At 41.0% G+C, this 20,648-nt stretch overlaps 1 protein-coding gene across 4 annotated transcripts in view; it reads left to right on the top strand.

Annotated features, from left to right (window-relative positions):
* Nucleotides 1-20,648, top strand: part of LOC136288510 (transducin-like enhancer protein 4) — a 99,137-nt gene that overhangs the window by 44,926 nt on the left and 33,563 nt on the right. For 3 of the 4 annotated variants that reach the window (XM_066181781.1, XM_066181780.1, XM_066181778.1), the window contains 2 exons: nt 10,844-11,048; nt 11,441-11,457. In XM_066181781.1, coding sequence (XP_066037878.1) covers nt 10,844-11,048; nt 11,441-11,457 — 222 coding nt within the window. The remainder of the gene's footprint in view (nt 1-10,843; nt 11,049-11,440; nt 11,458-20,648) is intronic. The other variant, XM_066181779.1, reaches the window with a different exon arrangement.

The raw sequence follows: 20,648 nt of genomic DNA, 5'->3' as shown, positions 1-20,648 counted from the left end.
CTTTTGGATGAGCACTTTTGGTTTTGAATTATTCACCTGACGTCTGGCTAAGTTAAAGACACCCTGTTTTTTGGTTGCAAAGAGCTGTTTTTGAGGAATTTTTCATCATGTTCCCTTATTCCCATGTACCAGCCTCAGAGAGGACCTTGAAGGTGAGGTCTAGTTTAAATAAATCTCTTCTGTATGCTGTGTCTTCATTTAAAGAAATTGAAAATAATCTTTTTAGGGATTTTTTGAGGGAAATAATTGGAATGTAAATAATTTCCAGGTTCCATATTTCCGAGGATGGATTTTAAATACTGTTGCTACACTTGGAGTGGGCTGCCACTGTCTTCTGCTTTATCCTATTTTCAGTAGCTGTAGTAGCTACTTGAATTTATATTGGTCTATCACTGTATGAGCAGTCAGTAGTGTTGCAGTGTGAAGTGCTGACCACTTAGGGCATTTCACTGCCAATATGCTGGTGCCAGAGGCCTTTGCTTGTTATGCTTAAGTAAATGCATATGACATGAATGTTGTGGCTCGCACACTTGATCTCATCAGACAGAAGAGCTGACTTTGGCTTCCATATTCCTCAAGGTTTTACTAACGCTGTGTCACGATCTGCTCACACAAGCGGGGTTCGTGATGGTTCGTTTTAGGGATCTCAGAGTGCAAAAGACACAGCGGGAGACAAACTCAATTTATTCAATCACAAATGCACATTTATTTAGTGCCAACAAATGCGATAGTGGGGAGAGAAAAGAGAATAGTAAGAAAGACGGAAAAAGAGGGGAAGGGGATTATAGCTACCAACATGGAGGATCGAGTCCTCAAGGCTTTTGAAGATGCCTATAGACGCGAGTTTCTCCAGTGGGGTGATCACAAAGTCTGTGGTTAACTCAGGGGTCCTTATAGTCCTCTCCGAAGCGACAGGCAGTTGGCCAAACAGGTGGGGGAAACCATTGCAGTGTGTTCATTTAGAGAACTCAGAACAAGTAGGTCGTCAGCAGGTGCAGTGTCAACCAGTACAAGTCAGCAGGCGCAGTCACTTCGCCGTGACTTACTCTTTGTTTCTGCTCAGGTTCTGATGTTCCAATACGGGTGCTGGGTTTTTCCATCACACACACCTGCAGGCAGCACTTGGCCAACATCCCACCTCAGCCAGGCCATAACTCCTGCATTGAGATTTTGAAGTCCCTTTTAGGGGTTTCAGTCTCTGTCCTTGACGATGGTCGTGAGGCAGATGAGGGATCTTCAGACCGTCTCTTACACCCTGGTATCAAAGCTATGTGACCACTGTATCTTCTTTGTTTTTTAAATTAGGGTTAATCAGCACAGATATGAAGACTCCTGTGGAGAATTTTTGTGATATTCTGTAGCATGAATATATGCAACATTTTATTTATGGCTTACATTTGTATGGTTTCATTTCACATACTGTAGAAAGCAGATAATTCTGTTGCCAGCGGAGTCTGTACTCCAGTAAGTGGAAGCTGTTGATAACCAAATACATCTTGGTCTATTATATGCTGTATATTGCCTTCAGTGATAGCCTTATACCAGTTCTCTGGAGGAAAAAAAAAAAAAAAAAAAAAAAAAAAAAAAAAAAAAAAAAAAAAAAAAAGGTCTGTCTGTTTGGTTTTAAAGTATTGTGAAGGCCAGGATTTTCCAAACCCTCTTGACTGTAAAATCAGCAATGTTTATGTACTCAGTGACAATGTTGTCTATTTAAATGGGTACCCTTACTGTTCCTGTGTACTGTACCTACCCTTAACCTTACCTGTACTGTATGGCCTAAAGACAGGTGCTATTTTATCATGCTTTCATACTACAAGTGTCCTGATACCACCTCTAAACAAGGTCATATATTTGCCTTCTACCCAGCCACACTTTGTAGGCTGCTAGCTACAGCAATGAATGAGGACCAGGAGTGTATTATAGAGTGGATCACTTAAGTGTTTGCATTGCTTCAGGTGGGTGGATAGTACTTTTCATGTCTTCAGTCTTAAATGTAGGACCAGAGCAAGGGCTCTAGTGCTTAACTGGGATGGACACTAAAGTACTGCTTAAGTAGACTATTTTGACATACTAAATCCATTAATGAAGAAGGAATTTAGGAGGTCTTAAATTCTTACATTGTCTGATATTTCAAGAATGTTTGATTTTTGTTAGCAAGACAGTTACTTGCTTATTGCTTGGTGAATTCTTGATGAATTCTTCAGTCATGTCCTTTGTTACATGAATGCATCACAAACACTAATGAACTAACTCAAGGAGTGTTTGTGGAACAGGGGAGTACTGCTTTCCCTATTACAGTTTTTAAAGAGGCTCAGGCAAAAAGAACAGGTGGTCCTTCCACAGTCTTGGGGCTGCAACTTAAATCCAGGAGATTTGATCCTTGTCAAGACCTTCCTTTATCAAAGTTGCTGTAACTGGGCTTTGCACGAAAGCAAAAGAATTCACTTTAAGTTTCAGTTACCTGGCTAATGGGGCACTGCGTTAAAGAGACAGAACACCACATCTCACAGTGAAATCTGCTTGGTGTCCATGTGTCCTAACACTTGTGGGAAGAGTCTACTTGCCTCTGAGAAGAGCAGATACTGCAGTCCTTTGCAATGGACCACAGCTGCACCATTTTTAAGGACACAGGATGGGTTGGAAAGAATGAATCAGTATGTGCAGCCCAGATTTTTGTCCCAAGGAAAGACAACTTGCTGAAAACCAACACAGTGTGTACTTGTGTACTGTATGCATGATGAAATAGGGTGTTAGCCATGAGTTAAGGAACCTCTGCTTCTCAGTAATTGCTGTGTAGAAAATTGGCTTGTTAAGGATTGACTTGATAAGATGCATTAGAGAAATAGATCTGTGAGATGCATAACATGCATCTATTTTATGCTGGTATTACATGGCTTTAAAACCATACCGTATGAGGAATCTTAGAAGTGAATTATAGTTGCCACATTTAAAAGCTCTGGTAATAGAATTGCTTATAGATTTAGCCTCTTGAATCTCTCTGTGACCAGAGCCATTGCTTAACTTCTAGTTTTTATTGTTTGATTTGTGATACATCTCAGATGGTAACTTTTTCACTTTTTAGCCAAGGGTTTCAGAAACTTCTTACTCTGGTGATCCTAGAAGATTATTTAGAACTCTGCTGGGAGAAGCACAGACATTACTCTCATTTCTAAAGGAAAGGATCAAAATTTACAAGGTCCTAACAGAGGAGCTGTCTTTTTACTGTTAATCCAAAGGAGAAAAAAAAAATCTCTTCCCAGTGTCTATGGGTGGGAAATAAATGGAGCATTTGGTAAACAAGGTACCTGAACCAGTGTGCACCTACTTTGCCAGAGATTAATTTTGCCATCTGTTTATATGTAGCAGAAAAGACCCATTTGCTGCCATTGTTACTTTTTGCACTGGTCTGTGTGAAAATATTTTGAAGTAGAGGTTTGGTATGTCAAGGCACACATCACACCACTGGCACTCCTCATGGCAAGACCTTTAGCTTACTGCCTTTGTGCTTTCTGCCTTCTCTGGCAGATGGGGATTTTCTTTACCTTAGATAGAAATTGGTGGGGGAGAAGGAAGAAAAGTGTTTTAAGTTGCATGATTTATGTAGGAAATTCTGCCCTTTATTAAATGATAATCAAAAGTGATTCTGAAGAGTTTAATTCTTTTTCCCTCCACTTCCAGCGTGAAATGGAGGAAGTCCTGCAATCAGAAGGAGGAACTTCTGAACTCTTAATATTCTCTGGGAAAGTGAACTTAGCCTTTTGTAGAGCACTTGTTTTTTCCCTTTTTAAGATTCTGTCCAATTTTTGGCCATGAATCTTTTATTTGTTAGTAAGTTGTATTAATTTGTCTATGCTGTTTCACTGAATGAAAAATAGTCGTAAGAGTGGAAGGGAGGACAAATGGTGAAACATGTATCCTGACAGATGTTCCCATATGTATGATTAAGAACGGAAATGTGCTCTGCATATGTTGCCTTTCATCCCACAATATGATTTGGGAGATGACTTTTTGTTTCTAGATCACTTAAAAGATCTTTGAAGCAATTTGTAGAGATATGATTCTGATGGTTTCTTTGTTATTTATGTAGGAGCTCTAAATGCTTCTCTTCTGATTAATGACAGCTATTGATTTTTTTCCTTCCCCACATAGTTTACTCAGTAGAGCTTGCTTTCCTTCTGTGGAATCAGCATCCTCACAGACAGAAATTGCTGAATCTTAGAGAGTAAGTGGTGTGGCATTTGATTCCTAAAAAAAAAAAGAAAAGGCAGTATTGTAATCATTATTATTATCATCACTAGTCTGCTCCTTGTTCTCTCTCCTTTTTCATCCATTTTCATTCTTATTCCTAGATTTTTAAGGTCTGTATTCATTTACCTTTGTGGACAGACACATCCAAATTTTCTAGTACCAGATCAGTTGCATCTGAGCATTTAGAGTTCCCACAAATTGCTGGTACATTTCATAGAATCACAGGATTTTTTTGTGTTGGAAGACTTCTAAGCTCATTGAATCCAACCAGCACCACTGTGTTCACAATTAAACCATGTTCCCAGGTGCCACATCCAGAAGTTTTTCTAAGTGCTTCCAGGTATGGTGGTTCCACCACCTCCCTGAGCAGCCTGTTCCAATGCTTGACTGTGTTTCAGTGAAGAGGTTTTTCCTAATACCCAATCTAAACCTCCCCTGGCACAACTTGAGGCCATTTCCTCTCATCTAATAGCTGGTTGCCTGGGAGAAGAGACTGACTCCCACTGCACTAGAACCTCCTCTCAGGCTGTTGTAGACAGTGATAACGTCTCCTGGGCCTCCTTTTCTCCAGTCCAAACAGCCCCAGCTGCCTTAGCCACTCCTCACTGGACTTGTGTTCCAGATCCTTCACCTGCTCTTTTTGCCCTTCAGTGGACATGCCCCAGCACCTCAATGTCTTTCCTGAACTGAGGGGCCCAGAACTGAGCACAGCATGCCAGGCATGGCCTCGCCAGTGGGATTACAGGGCAATGATCACTGCCCTGCTCCTACTGGTCACACTATTGCTGATACAGGCCAGGATGCCATTGGCCTTTCTGGCCACCTGGGCACATGCTAGGTCATGTTCAACTGCTGTCAACCAGCACTCCCAGGTCTTTTTCCACCAGTCAGCTCTTAGCCACTCTGCCTCCAGTCTTTATGGGGCTGTTGTGACTTGGTCTTGTTGAACCTTATACTGTTAGCCTTGGCTCATTGATCTGGTCAAGAGCCCTCAGTAGAGCCTTCCTGCCCTCCTATCCAACATCTGCAAGCTGACTATGGGGACACTCAATCGCCGTGTCCAGACTGTCAATAACGATGTTCAGTAGAGCTGTCTTCAACACTGAGCCCTGGGCTGCCAGCTGGTGTAACTCTATTCACCAACACTGCAGGCCCAACCATCCAGTCAGTTTATATCCAGTAAAGAATGCACTTACCCATACCATGGGAAATCAGTTTCTCCAAGAGAATGCTATGATAAAAAGTGTCAAAAGCTTTGCTGAAGTCCAGGTAGACGACATCCACAGGATGTGGAGGATATGCCTTTCATAAACCCATACTGGCTGGGCCAAGATGGCCTCTGACCACCACCACCTCTCTCACTAATCCTTGTCTGTTCCCAAACAGCAGGTCCAGTGGGGCGCCAGCCCTTATTGTCTCCATCATACCTACTGTGTCAGGTATTTGTCCTCCAGGAACTTTCTGGACTATTACTTCTCTCCTGTGTTTTATTTCCAGCAGACATCTTGTAAGTTAAAATCCCTTATGAGAGAAAGGGCCTGTGACTGTGAAAATACTATGAGCTGCTTATAGAATATTTGATCTGCCTCTTCATCTTGGTGGTCTATAGTGAGACTCCCACCTGGATATTTCCTTTTACTCTGAGCACTGTAATAATTTTCAAAATGCTCACTCTCCCCTGGAAGAGTAGTAGTAGAGTAGTATTTTGTTCTGCTCTACATCAGTACTACTGTTTCTTTACGCAACTCTATTAAATGGTATATATCCATATAGCTCCAGAAACATTTCGCTGGAGGAACTCTTATATGACTCTCTCTGTAGGCTGTTTCGCTGTCTTATATCATAACATCAAAAAAACTTTTTTTTTAATATGTATCAGCAGAGAGAGAACAGTACAAAGGAAGTACAAACAGTGCAGATCACATCAAGGGTGTGAACAGGCATGATAGATAAAAATTCATATCATCTTAAGTACACTTATAACTGTGTGTGCCAGAGAATTGCCTTTGCAGGTTTTCAAACCACTGACATTGATATTGTTTACTCTTGAGCCATTGTTTTTATGTCTTTCTTTCCTCTTCATCTTGGGTTCTGTTTTGTCTGTAGCTATCTTACTAATGATTCACTCTGTGCAACCAACCACATCACTTAACTCATTTCAAACAGATAGTGAAGCTATTTGGTTGAGATTTTTTGAAGTCCTTTCCCAGCATTGTTGCAGGTATGTGTAGTGAACATGTGTAAAAATGTAAAAGAGAAAATATCTTTTTGGGACATTAGTTTGTTGACGTTAGAGATGTCGTCAGGTTAGAGTAGTATGTTCAGGTTTTTTGAGTAATGGCTCTCATTTTTCAGGGTCTGTAAGAAGGAAAGTGGTAGATTGCTGCAACACAGAGCTACTTGGAAAGTTTCCAGTAAAAACTTGAACCTCTTCCAGGAAAATAGGCTTTGAATGTGCTGACTATAATAAGAGAGCATTCAAAGCTAATTTGTTAGTGGGTTTGTTATCACATTTTACTTAAAAGTTGATCTCTTAAGATGTGTTGGGAAAAGAATTAAGCTAAGCATCAACATTTAGAATGGTGGTTCTAAAAATTAGTGTTACTCAGATAAAAATGTTCAGCAAATCCTTTCTACCTATTTGTGTAGATGTGACTTTGGAATTATTTTATTCCTTACTCTAGACAGCCTAGAAGAATATACAGAAAAGAAAGATACCATTAGTAGCAGCCAGATGTTATCTTTATTTGACATGTGTTAGTGTGTTTTGAAAACTTTACTTCAGTTTTTACTACTCAGCTGATTTAAATTATCATCTTCCTAAACTTACTACTGAAAAGAATGCAGTCTTATTTTTTGGCTTCTTTCTGATTGCTGTGTTTACCCTGTGCTCTTATATTTTGTGTGTGTTGAATGCCCCTTAAAAACATTGCAGTCTATTTTGTAATTCCATCGGGTGTATTTCTCAGTAGCCTAACTGTTGCTGGTTTTATTTTCGAGTAATTCTGGAAAATTTACAGCACCATAAAGTCTGCCTTTCCAAGTTTTCACCTATTATGCATTAATGCTGAAGATGTATGCTTGACTTTACGTATACTGTAGTCAACTGTGATGCGATTGTCTGAAGTCAACTACATGCTACACATGCTAAGAGTTCATAAATAACATGTCCAAAGATAACAAATTAAAGAGAAGATGAAGAAGGGAAAAAGAAGACATTACAGCAACTTCAAAAAAATTATGTGGTTGCTCAGTTGGCTCATTTTCAGGCTTTCCTTACAAGTTTTTAAATTGTGTCAGATTGCAGAAACAAGTGTGAACTTTCTTCTGTATTGGAATATTTCTTTGTGTGGAGAGTTGTGTATCAGTTCTCTAACTCCTCCATAACTTTGGCGTTTTGATGACTAGAGGAGATTACCTTTTTTACCACTTTGTTGCACTACTCTGATGCCCAGTGGGCTCTGGAATTGCCCATTTTTATAGAACTTTCCATTGAAAGAAATAGCTGCATGTAGGCCACCAGTGATGCCCATAAGAAATGGAAAAACAAAGTCAAGCTGTCATTGTGTGGGTATTGAATAGAGTAATAATTTTGAAAAGTTTGGAAATGGCTGTCAGAGATGTCACTTTGTCTTTACCTTCTTGACTAAGCCTACTTTAGCAACTAGCACTAATTATGTGATTATATCCTTTAATTTCCTTTTCTGCTTCTATATTTTGAAAGCAAAAGTCTACCCAGTGTTTCACTTGCATTTGCTTCCTTTCTGGTTTTGGACCAGTGCCTCATTTTTGGTGTTCAGCATTTCTCCTTGTATTGGAAGGAGGTCATAGTCTTTCCCATACCAATGCAGTCCTAATCCACGACCCTCCTTCTGGTGTTGAAATTTTACTCCCACCCCATCCGACAGCATGCAACAATATTATCCTTGTGTGGCACAGGCATGTGGGGATATGCTGGACTTTTGGGTGTTAGCTTTATTTAACAGTCTAGTTTTCATACCAAAGCATTTTCTTTCTGCTATTACAAGGTGACTTAATGGCACCAAAATTCTGCTGCATCAGTGAATGACACTTTGTCACTTCTGAGGCCATGTTTTTACCGTATTTTAGGTTCCCATTACTTTTAGTGGAAGAACTTTCTCTTCAGAAAAGTTCTGTATGGCAGGAAGGCTCTGGGTTTGATTTTGTAGCTCCCCACTCTCTGCAGTTACTTTCAGAGCTCTCTGCAATTCAACTTGCAGTGAAAACACATCGATTCTTGGCCAGGAGGGACTGGGCAGCCCAGCTGTTCAGGGTGATCTCAAGCTGCTAGGCTACTGCTCTTAAAGACCATATTATGTCTGAGAGTCATTAATGATGTTCTGTACATCCAGGCTTCAGTCTTTGATGTTGTCTTGCTGAGCTATGTACAGAGATTCCCAACAAAGAGCAATAAAAAAGGGTATTACATTCACAGTGCAGTTTTCTTCCAGCTCTTTGGAAACCATCTTATATCAATAGAGGAGGTCATATAATGCAAATTGGATAGGTCAGTAGGCAGATCTGTTTGGAGTGTACAGTAGTGTGTAATGATATTGCTCTTCGGTTGACAGTGTAATAGTTAACAAGGGGAAAGCTCACTCTTGATATTCTCAGCTCTTCTCAAAGTCTTTGTTTTAAGCCACTGGCAGATTCAGACAGAGATCATCATGCAGTGGTTTATAGCACATTCTCAAATAGGAATAGGAAATTCCTTGTTCAAAACCAGGCAGCAGAACACAGAATATTTTGTTCATCCCTTTTCCTTTGCTCATTCTTCTCGTCCCTCTGCAAGTCAGGCATGGCAGATTGTTGAAAGGCAGCCCTGTTCAAACCCTGAAGCTAAACAATACACTATTTTCTCTTGCTTTGTTTCATTGTAGTTAATTTAATATTCTGAAGAATGAAGCATACTGCCATAAGAGCATCAAGCAAGCAAAATGGGTTTTATACGTTCTACAAGAAGGAACACCTGCTGGGTTTGCAAGCAGGAAAAGGATTTAGCCTTTCGTTCTTCCTCTTGGAGGAATGTTCTTTCTGGGTTTTTGTTTGGTTGCTTTCGGTTTTGGTGTCTGCCCCCCGCCCTCTTTTGTACTTTCATTCCCCCATAACTTTCTTGTAGATCCTTGTCCTCCTTTCCCTGGCACTGATCTGGATTAGATGATGTGTGCATGCCTCGGCCAGTCTGATTCCACTGCATGAGCTTTTTTTCCAAGCAGAAGAGAAGGGTCTGTACTTTCAGGGTAGGGTGTCAAGGGAGGTATGTGTGCAGTATGCTGCAAGGGTTATCTATTGTGTTGTGACTTGCAGCCTTTTACTTTCAGTTCACCCTTATGTAACTAAGGTCTTAAATCTTGGAAGTTTAAAGTGAAATGGTTTCATGCAAAGCAAGTTAAATTTTTATTTCTTCTAAGTCCTGTGTACAGATAGGCAGGTTGGAGGGAACAATCCTAGAGGGCTGAGGGTTTGACTTATCCTGAGCTGCTTGAAAATGAGAACATTTCAGGGGTAATTTGGTTATTCTGTGAACAGAAATTAGTTGGCTGGTTAGTTAGTGTGTAAGCCTTATGCCTGACCAGATCTCTTTTGTGATATATTTAACTAAACTTTTTCTCCTGTTTGGTTTTTGTTGTTGATTTGTCAGGGCTTTTCCCCCTGCCTTCCCAATGAATATCAACAGTCTATCTAACCCACAGTGGTTAATATAGCACAGAGCTTGATGCAGCCCTGGTTGAGGTCAAGCACTCCAATTCGAACCTCTCAAGGGCTTTCTCTATGTGTTGCCAGTGTACTGGTAAAAATGACTTTAAACTCTTGTCAGTGCAGTTACTGGTGCATGCATCACAGTCCCACTCAAATAAACCTGTCACAACACAGAGTCAGCAGCTAGAGAAGAGTACAAGGGCAGGCCTCTAGCTTTTCATTCGAGCATCACTAAACGTGCACAGAGTGCCCAATTATTTCAGCATTATTGAGCAAGCCTACAGGAGGATCCAAGCCTTGCTACATTAGATTTTCTTTAGTAATTTGCTCAAGTACCGCTGAGGACACTTAAAGGGCTTAAAACGGTGGCTGCAACCAGTTTCCTTTTCTGGACTGTTAATTCAGGTTTTCTCTTTCAAATTAACTTTCACTGCATGCTGTGCAGTAGCGCTGGGAGAACTGTTTAACACTAATTTTCTCAATTTTCAGCTTTTTCTTTTCATTATATAACTGCTTTTACAGTTACATATGTTTTGATTAGATGTGTACATGGTGCGTTTTTACTAGAAAGAGAAAAGCATAATTCCTCTGTCAAAAAACAAAAAAATCACCCAAAATGGTAACATTCGTTTGCTTTCTTATTTTATTTTTTAATTTTTGTCATTGCTGTTTTCCAGCTTAGTCTGAGTTTTACCAAATATGTTGTGTCCAAACATCTGGACATTTTTAAGGCACCGGGATATTTGTGAGCATTGATATCTTGGATCGATCAGATGCATTGATTGATCTGATCAGTCATGGTTGACATAGGTGGTCAATCAGACAACCCCCAGCTCCCTGAACAAATTCAATATCTGTGTTTTGTTTTTCACAGCAGCAACAACTCCAGGCCCAGCACTTGTCACACGGACATGGTCTCCCTGTGCCACTCACTCCTCACCCCTCGGGCTTGCAGCCTCCATCCATCCCTCCCATTGGCAGCAGTGCTGGTCTCCTGGCACTTTCCAGTGCCCTGGGGGGGCAGTCCCACCTCCCAATTAAAGATGAGAAGAAGCACCATGATAATGATCACCAAAGAGGTAGGTGCTGCCAGAGGAGTGTGTGGCTTCATTTCCCTTCTTTTCTTTTAAATCCTCCTGTTTAAAGCAAGCAAGGGGGAGGAGTTTTCAGAAGGGTTCCTAGCTAATTACTTTAGTGTTTGTTATCTAGCAGTGGCCAGAAATTGTGTTCAAATGCTAGAAATCCAGTTTTATAAATCTGGCTCTAGAGCATTAATAATTAACTGTACAGAAAAGTTAACATCTGTGCAATTTATTATTTAACAGACATCAGGATTCTTTCTTCAGAGCATGATAAATGTATAATTTAATGTAAACTAACTAGTACTTTTCTCTTTCTCTCTTCCTCCACATGCCCATTCCCTGATACCATATTTCCCCCTCCTTATGCATGGGGGCTGCTCTACATGCAGACAGAGACTCCATCAAGGTAGGATTCCATTTCGTGGGTGTAAAGGGTAGCTCGATAGAGCTGTGTGAAGGCTGCATTTATCTGAGGTGTGGCACAGAGTGGTAGAAAAAGTCACAGAATGGAACTGGGTTGTAATGCTTCTGTTGGTTGGCAGCACCCTGCATAGCCTGTGTCACATTTAGGTGATGGCTGGTAGTGGGGCAGCTAGGATTGCAAGCAACATGCCAGTCAGTGAGTTTACTGGAACAGCACTGAAGCTGTTCTTGGATGGAAAGAAAGGGTCTGCCCAGGGTCTCTCTCCAAGCTTTTGAGACAGAAAGAATAAGCCAGTAGTCTTGAGGAATTTGGAGGCTGTAAATTGTAATTCTGATATTTCCTTATAATGAAGTTGAGAAAGAAGTGCTCTGTTGCTCTCAGGGGGAGATGAGGGATACTGCCTACTGTCCTGTAGGTGGAGAGGAGTGGGCTGCCCTTCCCTCTACCCTGATAAATGTGGTACTGAAGCTTGCACTAAGGATTCTGCCTTCCTATTCCAAAAATTAATTTTCAGGTTCTAAGTGACTCTGCAGCATACCTGTATCATGTGTAAGGTGGTATTCATAAGTAGCTGTAATAACATACCTTGCAGCTTGTATAATTTTGAGCATTCAGTAATAGATACAAGTATGATTCAGTGACATGTGGTGCTTTTCCATGCTTTTCCATACTGATAGCCACCAGAGTCTCTTAGAGACTCCTGGGGTTTTAGTACTGCAGATGGAGTGATGTGTGTTAGCCCTGTCCTCTTCCTTGGTGGGTCTGCTCTCCTAGTTTACGTGGTTTTCAGAAACACAAGATCAAGCCCTATTAGGTTCTTCTGAGTGTGAAAAAGAGATACACTTATCTTAGAAATGGCAAGACCTTTACCAACCTTACTGAGCACTTAGAAACAGTTTGTCAGGTTTTTAGTGATGCATTTTTTATGAAAATATAATACATTCTTGGGATTGGGGAAGTGAAGGAAGAGATGTTCACAGCATGAGTCTGGTGTGCATTAGACAAGATTAGCAGGAACGTGTCAGGCAGATATTACTAGTGTGCTCTTGATGGTGTTGGGAGAAGCATGATTCTGGGCACGAGCTTTGCCCCCGCCAGAGACCTGCCCATCCAGGGCTGACACGAGGGCTGACACCTTGGTTCTTTGGCAGCTATGGGTGGGGGCATGTCCCACAGCCTATCCCAGCACATCCATTCTGCCACTGGCACTCCTGACATGTCCCAGCCAAGCACAACTGAGCCAATAGTTGTCAGTTTTGCTGTTACACACATGGCTCTGCATAACAACCAGGAGCTGACAGGAACTGTCAGTTTTCACTGTGAGCAGCAAAGGCACTGAAGCTGTCTATCTGCTGACATAAGACAACAGCGTGTTGGACTTCACTTCAGCGTCTTTGTCATGAGGTCTGGAAACTGCTATAACTGCTTTACGTGACAAGGTGGTAGCGCAGATTAATGACAATTTCCCTAGAACACCCACTCTTCACTGTGAAGAGGTAAGTTTAGTCTGTTTTCCTTTTTCCTGCACTCAAACTAACAAATGCAAGTGGGGCAGATACCTAACTGTGAGAGCACAAACCCACGTGGTTTCTTGAGTATGCTTACCTATACAGTTGGAACCACGATGATTTCATTCAAGAAAGTGACTGAGGAGAACTGCTAATATATACCCTTCACTGTTTCTAAACAATGTATGCTAGTCATGTTCCTGTAACATTTGTGAGGTGTTGGGGTGTTTCTGCTTGCATGGGTGTTAGGGGGGGAGCATTTGTACTGAAAAGGCTGATTTTGTCTGGGATTGATTCAAAAGTGCTGTTACTCATAAAGCTTCCAGAAGGAAAGAAGGGCATCTACTTTGTGCAGTTTACTTTGAAAAGATAAGTGGTTGTGTGTCTTGCACGGTCCCCAGGTTGTGAATTGGCTTATGTGTCAGGGTTATGGGACTTACTAACAGCTTTGCAAGGTGAAATAGTTTGCTAATTTCCTTAAATGTTTTCAGTGATGCCCAGAGTAGCAGTTAGTCGCTTGTTCAATCGATCCCTCCTCCCTTAAGTGGTTCCTGGTTAAGAGAGGCTTTTTATGATTGTCTGCTGTGTCACTTGAGACAGTTTTTGTCAGTCAGAACTAGCTGGATTCTGTGTGCTTGTATGAAATAATTTATTCATGCAAGATAATGCTCCTTAACATTTAACAGGTAATGAACGTGACATAAATTTCCTTCTTCCTTTTATTTTTTCCCTTTCCTCTTCCAATGTGCAAACAGGCAGACTCTGGTACTCTAAACAGTAAGTAATTATTGGCCATCTGTCAAAAGGAAATTTCAATACAAATTTAAATTAATGATGCCTGAAATTTTTTATAGCTCCTCTAAAAGCCTCTAATGTGCAGAAAATTCTGAATCTGCTGGTAGTAATTAGTGTAGCATGTAATGAGGATATGGGCGATGTTATACAGCCCCAGTGTAACGTTTTGATATGGTAGCAAAATTTTGATTTATATAAGGTTGTGCCTGTGTTTAATTGTGAGAGACACTTTAAAATGTTTTCTTGCTGATACAGATTACTAAGCAGAGTGGATTTTAAAATAGCTCATGAAGTGTAAATTTACGCTTTAGTCTGCAATTCAGATAACAAAGGTACAGTACCCTTTTCTACAAAGAAACGAATTTGGCTGAAATGACCCATTTCTTGCCACTACTTACAGCGCTTTGGATTTGCTGGGCAGTTTTCTTACTGAAACTTGCTGTCTCTAGCTGTACTGGTCCTTACTCTTCTCTTAGTTCTGGCCAGGGGAAAGGCAGTTTGCATCACTCTACCAAACATGATGTATTATGCCTGATCCTCCCCAGCACCTCCCTGGAGTGAGTAGTTCATTGCTGAAACTGAGTAGTCACCTTCAGGTAACATGAGATTGTCCAGGATCTATTCCTAAATAATAGATCAGCATTAACACGGCAAGCTCTGTGGAGAAGGGCAGCTTTGGGAGCTCTTTGATTTCTTCTTGAATCCAGTCATCCAAATTCTTTGAAAAGTTTGAAGTGTGGGAAAATTGTAAATGCAGTAAACTGGGTTATGGGAGTGCTTTTTGTGCAGTCGCAAGGCTGTAGAGCGGACAAAAGGAAGGGAAGGGTGGCATGCGCCAGGGCTGTGCTCAGAGTGCAGCCCTGGCTTAAGGGCTCTGAGGGAAAATAATGTATTTAGACAGAAAGACAAACAGCTGTGCAGTTAGCTGAACGGCTTTTCACAGAGGACTTGGTGTGTCTTGTTTTCTAAGCTGTAAAACTTTTTTTTTTTTTTTTAAAGAGGAAAAAAAGAAAAAGGATAATTATTTTAAGTGGATTCTTCCTTGCTAATTCCATGCACAAGATTTTTTCCATCACCTGTGAGAACTCTTGGTGCAGGAAGGCATGTCCTTCTTTCCAGCCCTGGTATCATCTCTGGGACGAATGTGGCAAAAGTTTCTCTCGTGCCTAACAATGTTCCTTTTCTAATGCATTCCATTTGGAGAAGCTATGGGAACATCTTGTGTAAAAAAGCTCCACCTGATGGAAAGTAGTGTAGTGCTAGCACTCTCTTCCCATGACTCTCAGTGCAGCAAATGGAAGGAAGGAGCTCCCAGATGCTGGCTGGGCCTGCCAGAGGTAGCCTGGATATCCCTGAGCAGATTGTTCAAGAACCTCAGAGGCTTCTGAAACATGTGAATTCAAGCACAGGATCCAACATGTGTAACTTTTTATCACTTCTAATATAGATCTCTTGTTCTTCATGTGCCTGTTTTGCATTGCCTTTCTTTTGGGGTTGGTTAGTTTGTTTCTTTGGATTCTTTTTTGGTTGTTGGGGTTTTTTCCTTCGTCTGATTTTTAAATTATTTGGGGCAGAGACTGTGCCTATAGTAAGGCTTGCCAAGATGATGAAACCTTTTTTAATTTTGATGTATTTCAGCAGCAACAGGTGCCAATAATTGAAAATTAGAGTCTTGTGACAGGAATAAAACAGCTGGTTTGAGATACCTCTGGGGGAAAAAAGAATTTTAAAAGAAAAGATCTGAAATAATGCATCAAGTTCAGCTTTAGGGTGAATTTTCGGCCAACATGCTGGTGAACTGGGAGAAGTCTGTCAGGGCAAATTGAGGTGAATTTAGAAATAAAATTTCTTTTGCCTTAATCTATATGAAAGCTAATAGTTACACATGTGGGCGATACAGGGAAAGAGGATGGATGCAATTCCCACTTTCCATTTACATTTGTGGTAGCAAGTGCTCTGGTGCTTCTCAAGCTGTTAGCCACTATTAAGTATTTAGGCCACTTTTCATTTAATTGTAAGTAAGAGTAGGCTGCTTACTCCCAAATCTGTGAGTAACTTGATGCTTGGAGAAGTTGTGTGAATGCTCTTCTAGAGGGTACAAGATACTTTAAAATAAAAATGCCCCAACATGTAAGACTTCTGGATATTACCAGATGGAATTTTGTTGCCAGCTTAGCTCTTCTGATGATAGAGGCACACCACATAAGCTGCTGCTATGTATTCTGTGGACTTTGTTCTTATTGTCAGGTTCCTTTTAAAAGGGACTTCCTCTAGAGGTGTGAGTGTCTTGCCAAATGTCTCTGCATTCACTGTGTATTAAACAACTAAAAAAAAAATTGGTTACCTGTTACAAACTTAAGGAAATTTGCAAAGTTTGTTTCCTGATCATTTTGTTACTTGGCCAATTAATCACCATTCAGCTAAAAAGCACTTCACAGGCTTCTTAAAATCCAGACATTTCAGGCTCATGTCGTGGATCCAGTTTGTACATTTTGCCATTCAATACACTGCATGTATTTTACTTTTGATTATGACGAAGCGGTAGTTTTAAAAAGAGCGGATCTGAACCACTGCTCTACCAGAGCTGTGTTTTTGATCTTCATGGGTGTTCTGGGAGTAGCATTACCAAATAATAATGAGTAACTTCTGTTGGCTTCTGATACAGTAATTTTTTCAGTATTAATTGATGTCTGCCTCTGGGCGTGTAAGCTGTGCCGAATGTAACAGGTGCCCTAATTCCAGAAAATGTGTTGTAATTGTTTGTTTGTGGAACAGATGAATAAATATCTGTGGGGTATAGCTGGTCCTCAGGTGGTGAACGTGAGTGGATTATTGATGTGATCGGGTGAGACATGCTTGTTTGTTACAGTCTCGTCCAGTAACTGTCTGCTGAAGCAGAGCAAATACTAATTAGCAAGGTCCTGTTTGTTGTCTCAGTCTATCTTATAGAGCTGATTTTTTGGCACTGCTTTTTTTATTTAATAACCTTTTCATGTCTGAACTTGTAGTATGTCATTCGTTGTGGTTTTTAAAAAAACTTCCGGAACATGAAACTAAACTTCAGGTGTATATCTCCCTGCTGTGTTTTTTCTTTCTCCCCCCACCCAAACTGAGTTTTAAATTTCTTTCATTCATGCAGTATCACAATGTTAGTCTTTTTCAGGAGGTCATCTGGGAAGTTTAATTGAGTGTAGAGTACTCATACTCAAAAGTAACAGTATACTCTGCTATCAAAGAATTAGCTGCTTCTGCCGGATTTGATGGCTTTACCTCTTTTACCCAGTGGCTTTGTACCCACTTCTGTCTATTAATGGCACACTGTCCTCTTATCTTACATCTTTTTGCACTTTACCCCAGGGTGATTCTTACTCAGTGGTGTGCTCACATTTGGTCAAATATCATAGTGAGTCCCACTGTCAAACTTTTATATTGCCACTTGGTGATTTAGGGTAACTCAAATATTCTCTCTCCAGATGCTCCCTTCACCCAGAAGGCAAATACATACATGGGCTGTAATTTCTAACCTGAGCAGTCATGTCTAATTATTTCCATGGCAACAGACTGTGATGTTGATAACACAGGATTATGATTTCACATCATAGAGTAGGAAGAGGAAGTTTGCTGGAATGAGGAGGTGGGTGGAAAGGTCTCCAGTGCAAAGGCTTTGACAATATAATAGCTGGGGGAAAAGAAGTAAAGGGAGGAAATTAATTGTTTGTTCTATCTCTTCAAGTTCTCCTCGATGTAAGCATGCAATTAAAGTCATACTTTAGCTGCTGGAATTCATGTCTTACTCTAGTTTACACATGGTGGATGAATTGGAATGAAGAACACATTTGCAGGTCAAATTACATAGATGTTTGTCAGTGTAATGGGAGAAAATAACACGGTTCAATTTTTGTCAGAAGAGGGACACAGGCTAGGTTTTTGTTCTTGACACTGTGATATTTTTTTTTTTTTTGAACATGTAATATTTTGATTTTGCCTTTAAAACTCTTAGGTCCAAAGTAACCTGAAACATCCCTTATTTTTACATGAATCAAGGGATTCCTTGGGCATGCAGATTATCTGCTAAAGGCAGGGAAGAGGTGCACTTTCTGGATTCAGCAGCATGTATGACATGCATTGGAAGTTTCTGTCATGTCGGTAAAGTAACTGATTGCTAATAGTATATTTGTATTAGTATTGCTCTTCTTGTTTCTTTTCTGTCAGTGGGAAAGGATCACATTCCTAGTCCAAGATGATTAGGTTGATTTAGAATAAGTTTAGGGAAATGGATAGTTGACATATATGCAAGTTGTTACACAAGATTATTGAGTGCAACATGAATTATAAAGTTTTAGCTGTGCTTTGAGGGAAGAAGCAATTAGACTAGCCAGCAGGAATTGGCCATTGAGGGACGTTTGCAGTAAAGTTGCACTATTTCCTGCCTCTCCTTGATTCAGCTCTAATTGAGTTGAATAATTAATTATTTATCTAAAGCTCAATTAGCCTATTCTGCATAGCAATTTGAAAACTTCTGTCTTTTCTTAAGCGACATTTGGCCTTTTGAAGAACAAAAATTGGAAATGTTAATGTTTTTCATCCAGCTAAGGGAAGAAAATAAAAATGTCTCCATAGCAACAAAGCTTCTTCCTAGATCATTTCCTAAAATATGCCTGAACCAGAAGCAGATGCGTGATTTACGAATCTTGCCTTCTTCAATATAAACAAATAACTTATAGGCAGGTGTTGGAAATAAAATGGAAATCCTATTAAAGAGCCCTGGGTTCCTGTCAGTCAGGAAGCCCCTGCCACAAAGGGGTTGGTTGTCTGAATAAAGGAAGCAGAGTAAATTCTCATTAGGCTTTAGCTTTTCCCAGGAAATTATTGTCTCTACATGCTCTTTTTCCTGCAAGTCTGAATGCAAGCCATTTCTTCTACTGATCCCTTCTGCCACACTTGCTTTCTCCCTCTCTTCTCCTGCTGGATTAGTGCGTGATGTCAGTGGCGGCTGCTGCTGCTGCTTGGGATGTTGTGTCATTTATGATTTTAACCCTTGTTCCCTCCTGCCCCCCATCTGCAGCCCTGCCTTGGCTGGTGAGAGGAAAGCTAGGGGAGACGCCTGACACTGGCCTGGTGTGAGGAGAGAAAGGGAAGTTCTCTGTGTGAATTTACAAATTTTGGTAAAGGTTTTGGCATGCCGGTTTGCTGGTGTTGCAGTTCCATATAAAAGTGTGGTTTTTTGCATCATGTGTCTAAAAAGTTGATAGAATGCTCTTGATTATTTTTAATCTTCTTTTGAAGTTGCTGAGAAAATGTGCTTGCCATCGCTCATCTATTAGTCTAGTGTGACACTTTTGTTGCGTTTGCACTTTCTGATGTCGGTTTTGTTCCCAGACATGGCTGTGCTGAGGTCTGCCCTACAACAGCTAGCCTGCAGGCTGTGGGTGAAAACTTCAGTGCAGGGCAAGTGGGAGCAGGTGCTGAGGATGAGCTTTCCAGAGTCTCTAGGCTGGAAACAGAGACGATGTGTTTGTTTCCTCATGTCTTGTCTCTACATTCCTTGTCATGCCAGACATAGTGGTGCTCTTAATAACACTCCGAGGGTTAAATATGGATAAACACAAAACAAGGCTTCTGAAAAGCCTGAAGATTATCATGCAGCATTTCTTGGACTATAGCCCCCGAGACGCACTTCATAAAGCCAATAAAGCGCGCGCTGGTGGTCTCCCGTTACCCTGGCAACGGACTACAGGGCACCCTGTGTGTGAAATGCATGAACATCTGCGAATTAATCTTTTTTAGTTTGTTCTTTCTTTGGCACCAGTGGAGCTGTGCTGGCTGGTAGCAACAGGGCCAGAGCTGGAGGGTACCCCAGGGATACCCCAAGCTTCTGGCAGAGAGGGTGAAGCCAGGTCCTTCCCCTGCAGTGCTTCCCACAGTGAAGGGGTTGAAGGAATTTAGCTTGATGACACTTTTGCTGGGATGCTTTTAACTTGCTTTTGGGTGCGTGGGGGGAAGAAATTTGAAAAATATTTTCCTAAGCTGACGTATCATTTGGCTTGTCACTTTTACATGAAAAAATAATCTAAGAGGAAAATTTAAATAAGCTCTTATGTCCACGTGGCATTTTTACTGGACTTCACTGCTCACATGCTTCACTCTCACAAGACTGTAGAAGGAACAGAACTTGAGGGGGTAGAAAGTCTCACACAAATCATAAAATCGAGATGTGTAGAAAAAATCAGCGTTGTGACAGCAGACCCAGCAAGAGGCCCAGCCACAACCACACATAAGAGATGCAAATCGTACGGATGGTATTTTCCATTGCCTCCTGAAGGAATTATGGAGACCACTAGTGCAGGGGTTTTTTTACTTCCTGTCAGTTCCCTGGAAGGTGCCTCTCTTCCCTTGCCTTCTGCCACCCTCACTCCTGATGCAGTGCACCAGGGTACAGGTTTCATGTCTGGCTGTACTGGCTGCTGGCTCTGACTGCCGGCTGCCAGCTCAGAGCTTGCCCCAACTCTCCACCAAGTCTCAGGGAGGACTGTAGGGGGAACACTATGAATGTTGTATCATCAGCAATTGCTGGATACTATCAGTGTTTTAATGAAGTATTGGAAGTGAAATGCCACTTTAATCTGCTAATTGCATTAAAAGGACAGCAGATTACTTTGTATAATTTCTTTTTGATCTGCAAACTTATCAAAGAGTACTGAGGAGCTTTTAAGTGAGGTACAGCAGCCAGTCCAGTGCTACTTGTTTGCATACGAATATTAGCAGGCACAGCTGCACCTCTGTTTTTCTGCCACTCAAGAGGTAGTGAATGCAGCTGTGGGAGTGTTCTTATGAGTAAGTGAGGTGGAGGGGTGGGTGAAGGAAAAGATT

Source organism: Chamaea fasciata, unplaced genomic scaffold (genome assembly GCF_029207755.1).
Source record: "Chamaea fasciata isolate MVZ Bird 193981 ecotype frontalis unplaced genomic scaffold, bChaFas1.0.hap1 SCAF_4, whole genome shotgun sequence".
NCBI classification, from domain to species: domain Eukaryota; kingdom Metazoa; phylum Chordata; class Aves; order Passeriformes; family Sylviidae; genus Chamaea; species Chamaea fasciata.
The sequence above is the reverse complement of the archived record's forward strand: the minus strand, read 5'-3'. Positions and strand labels throughout refer to the sequence as shown.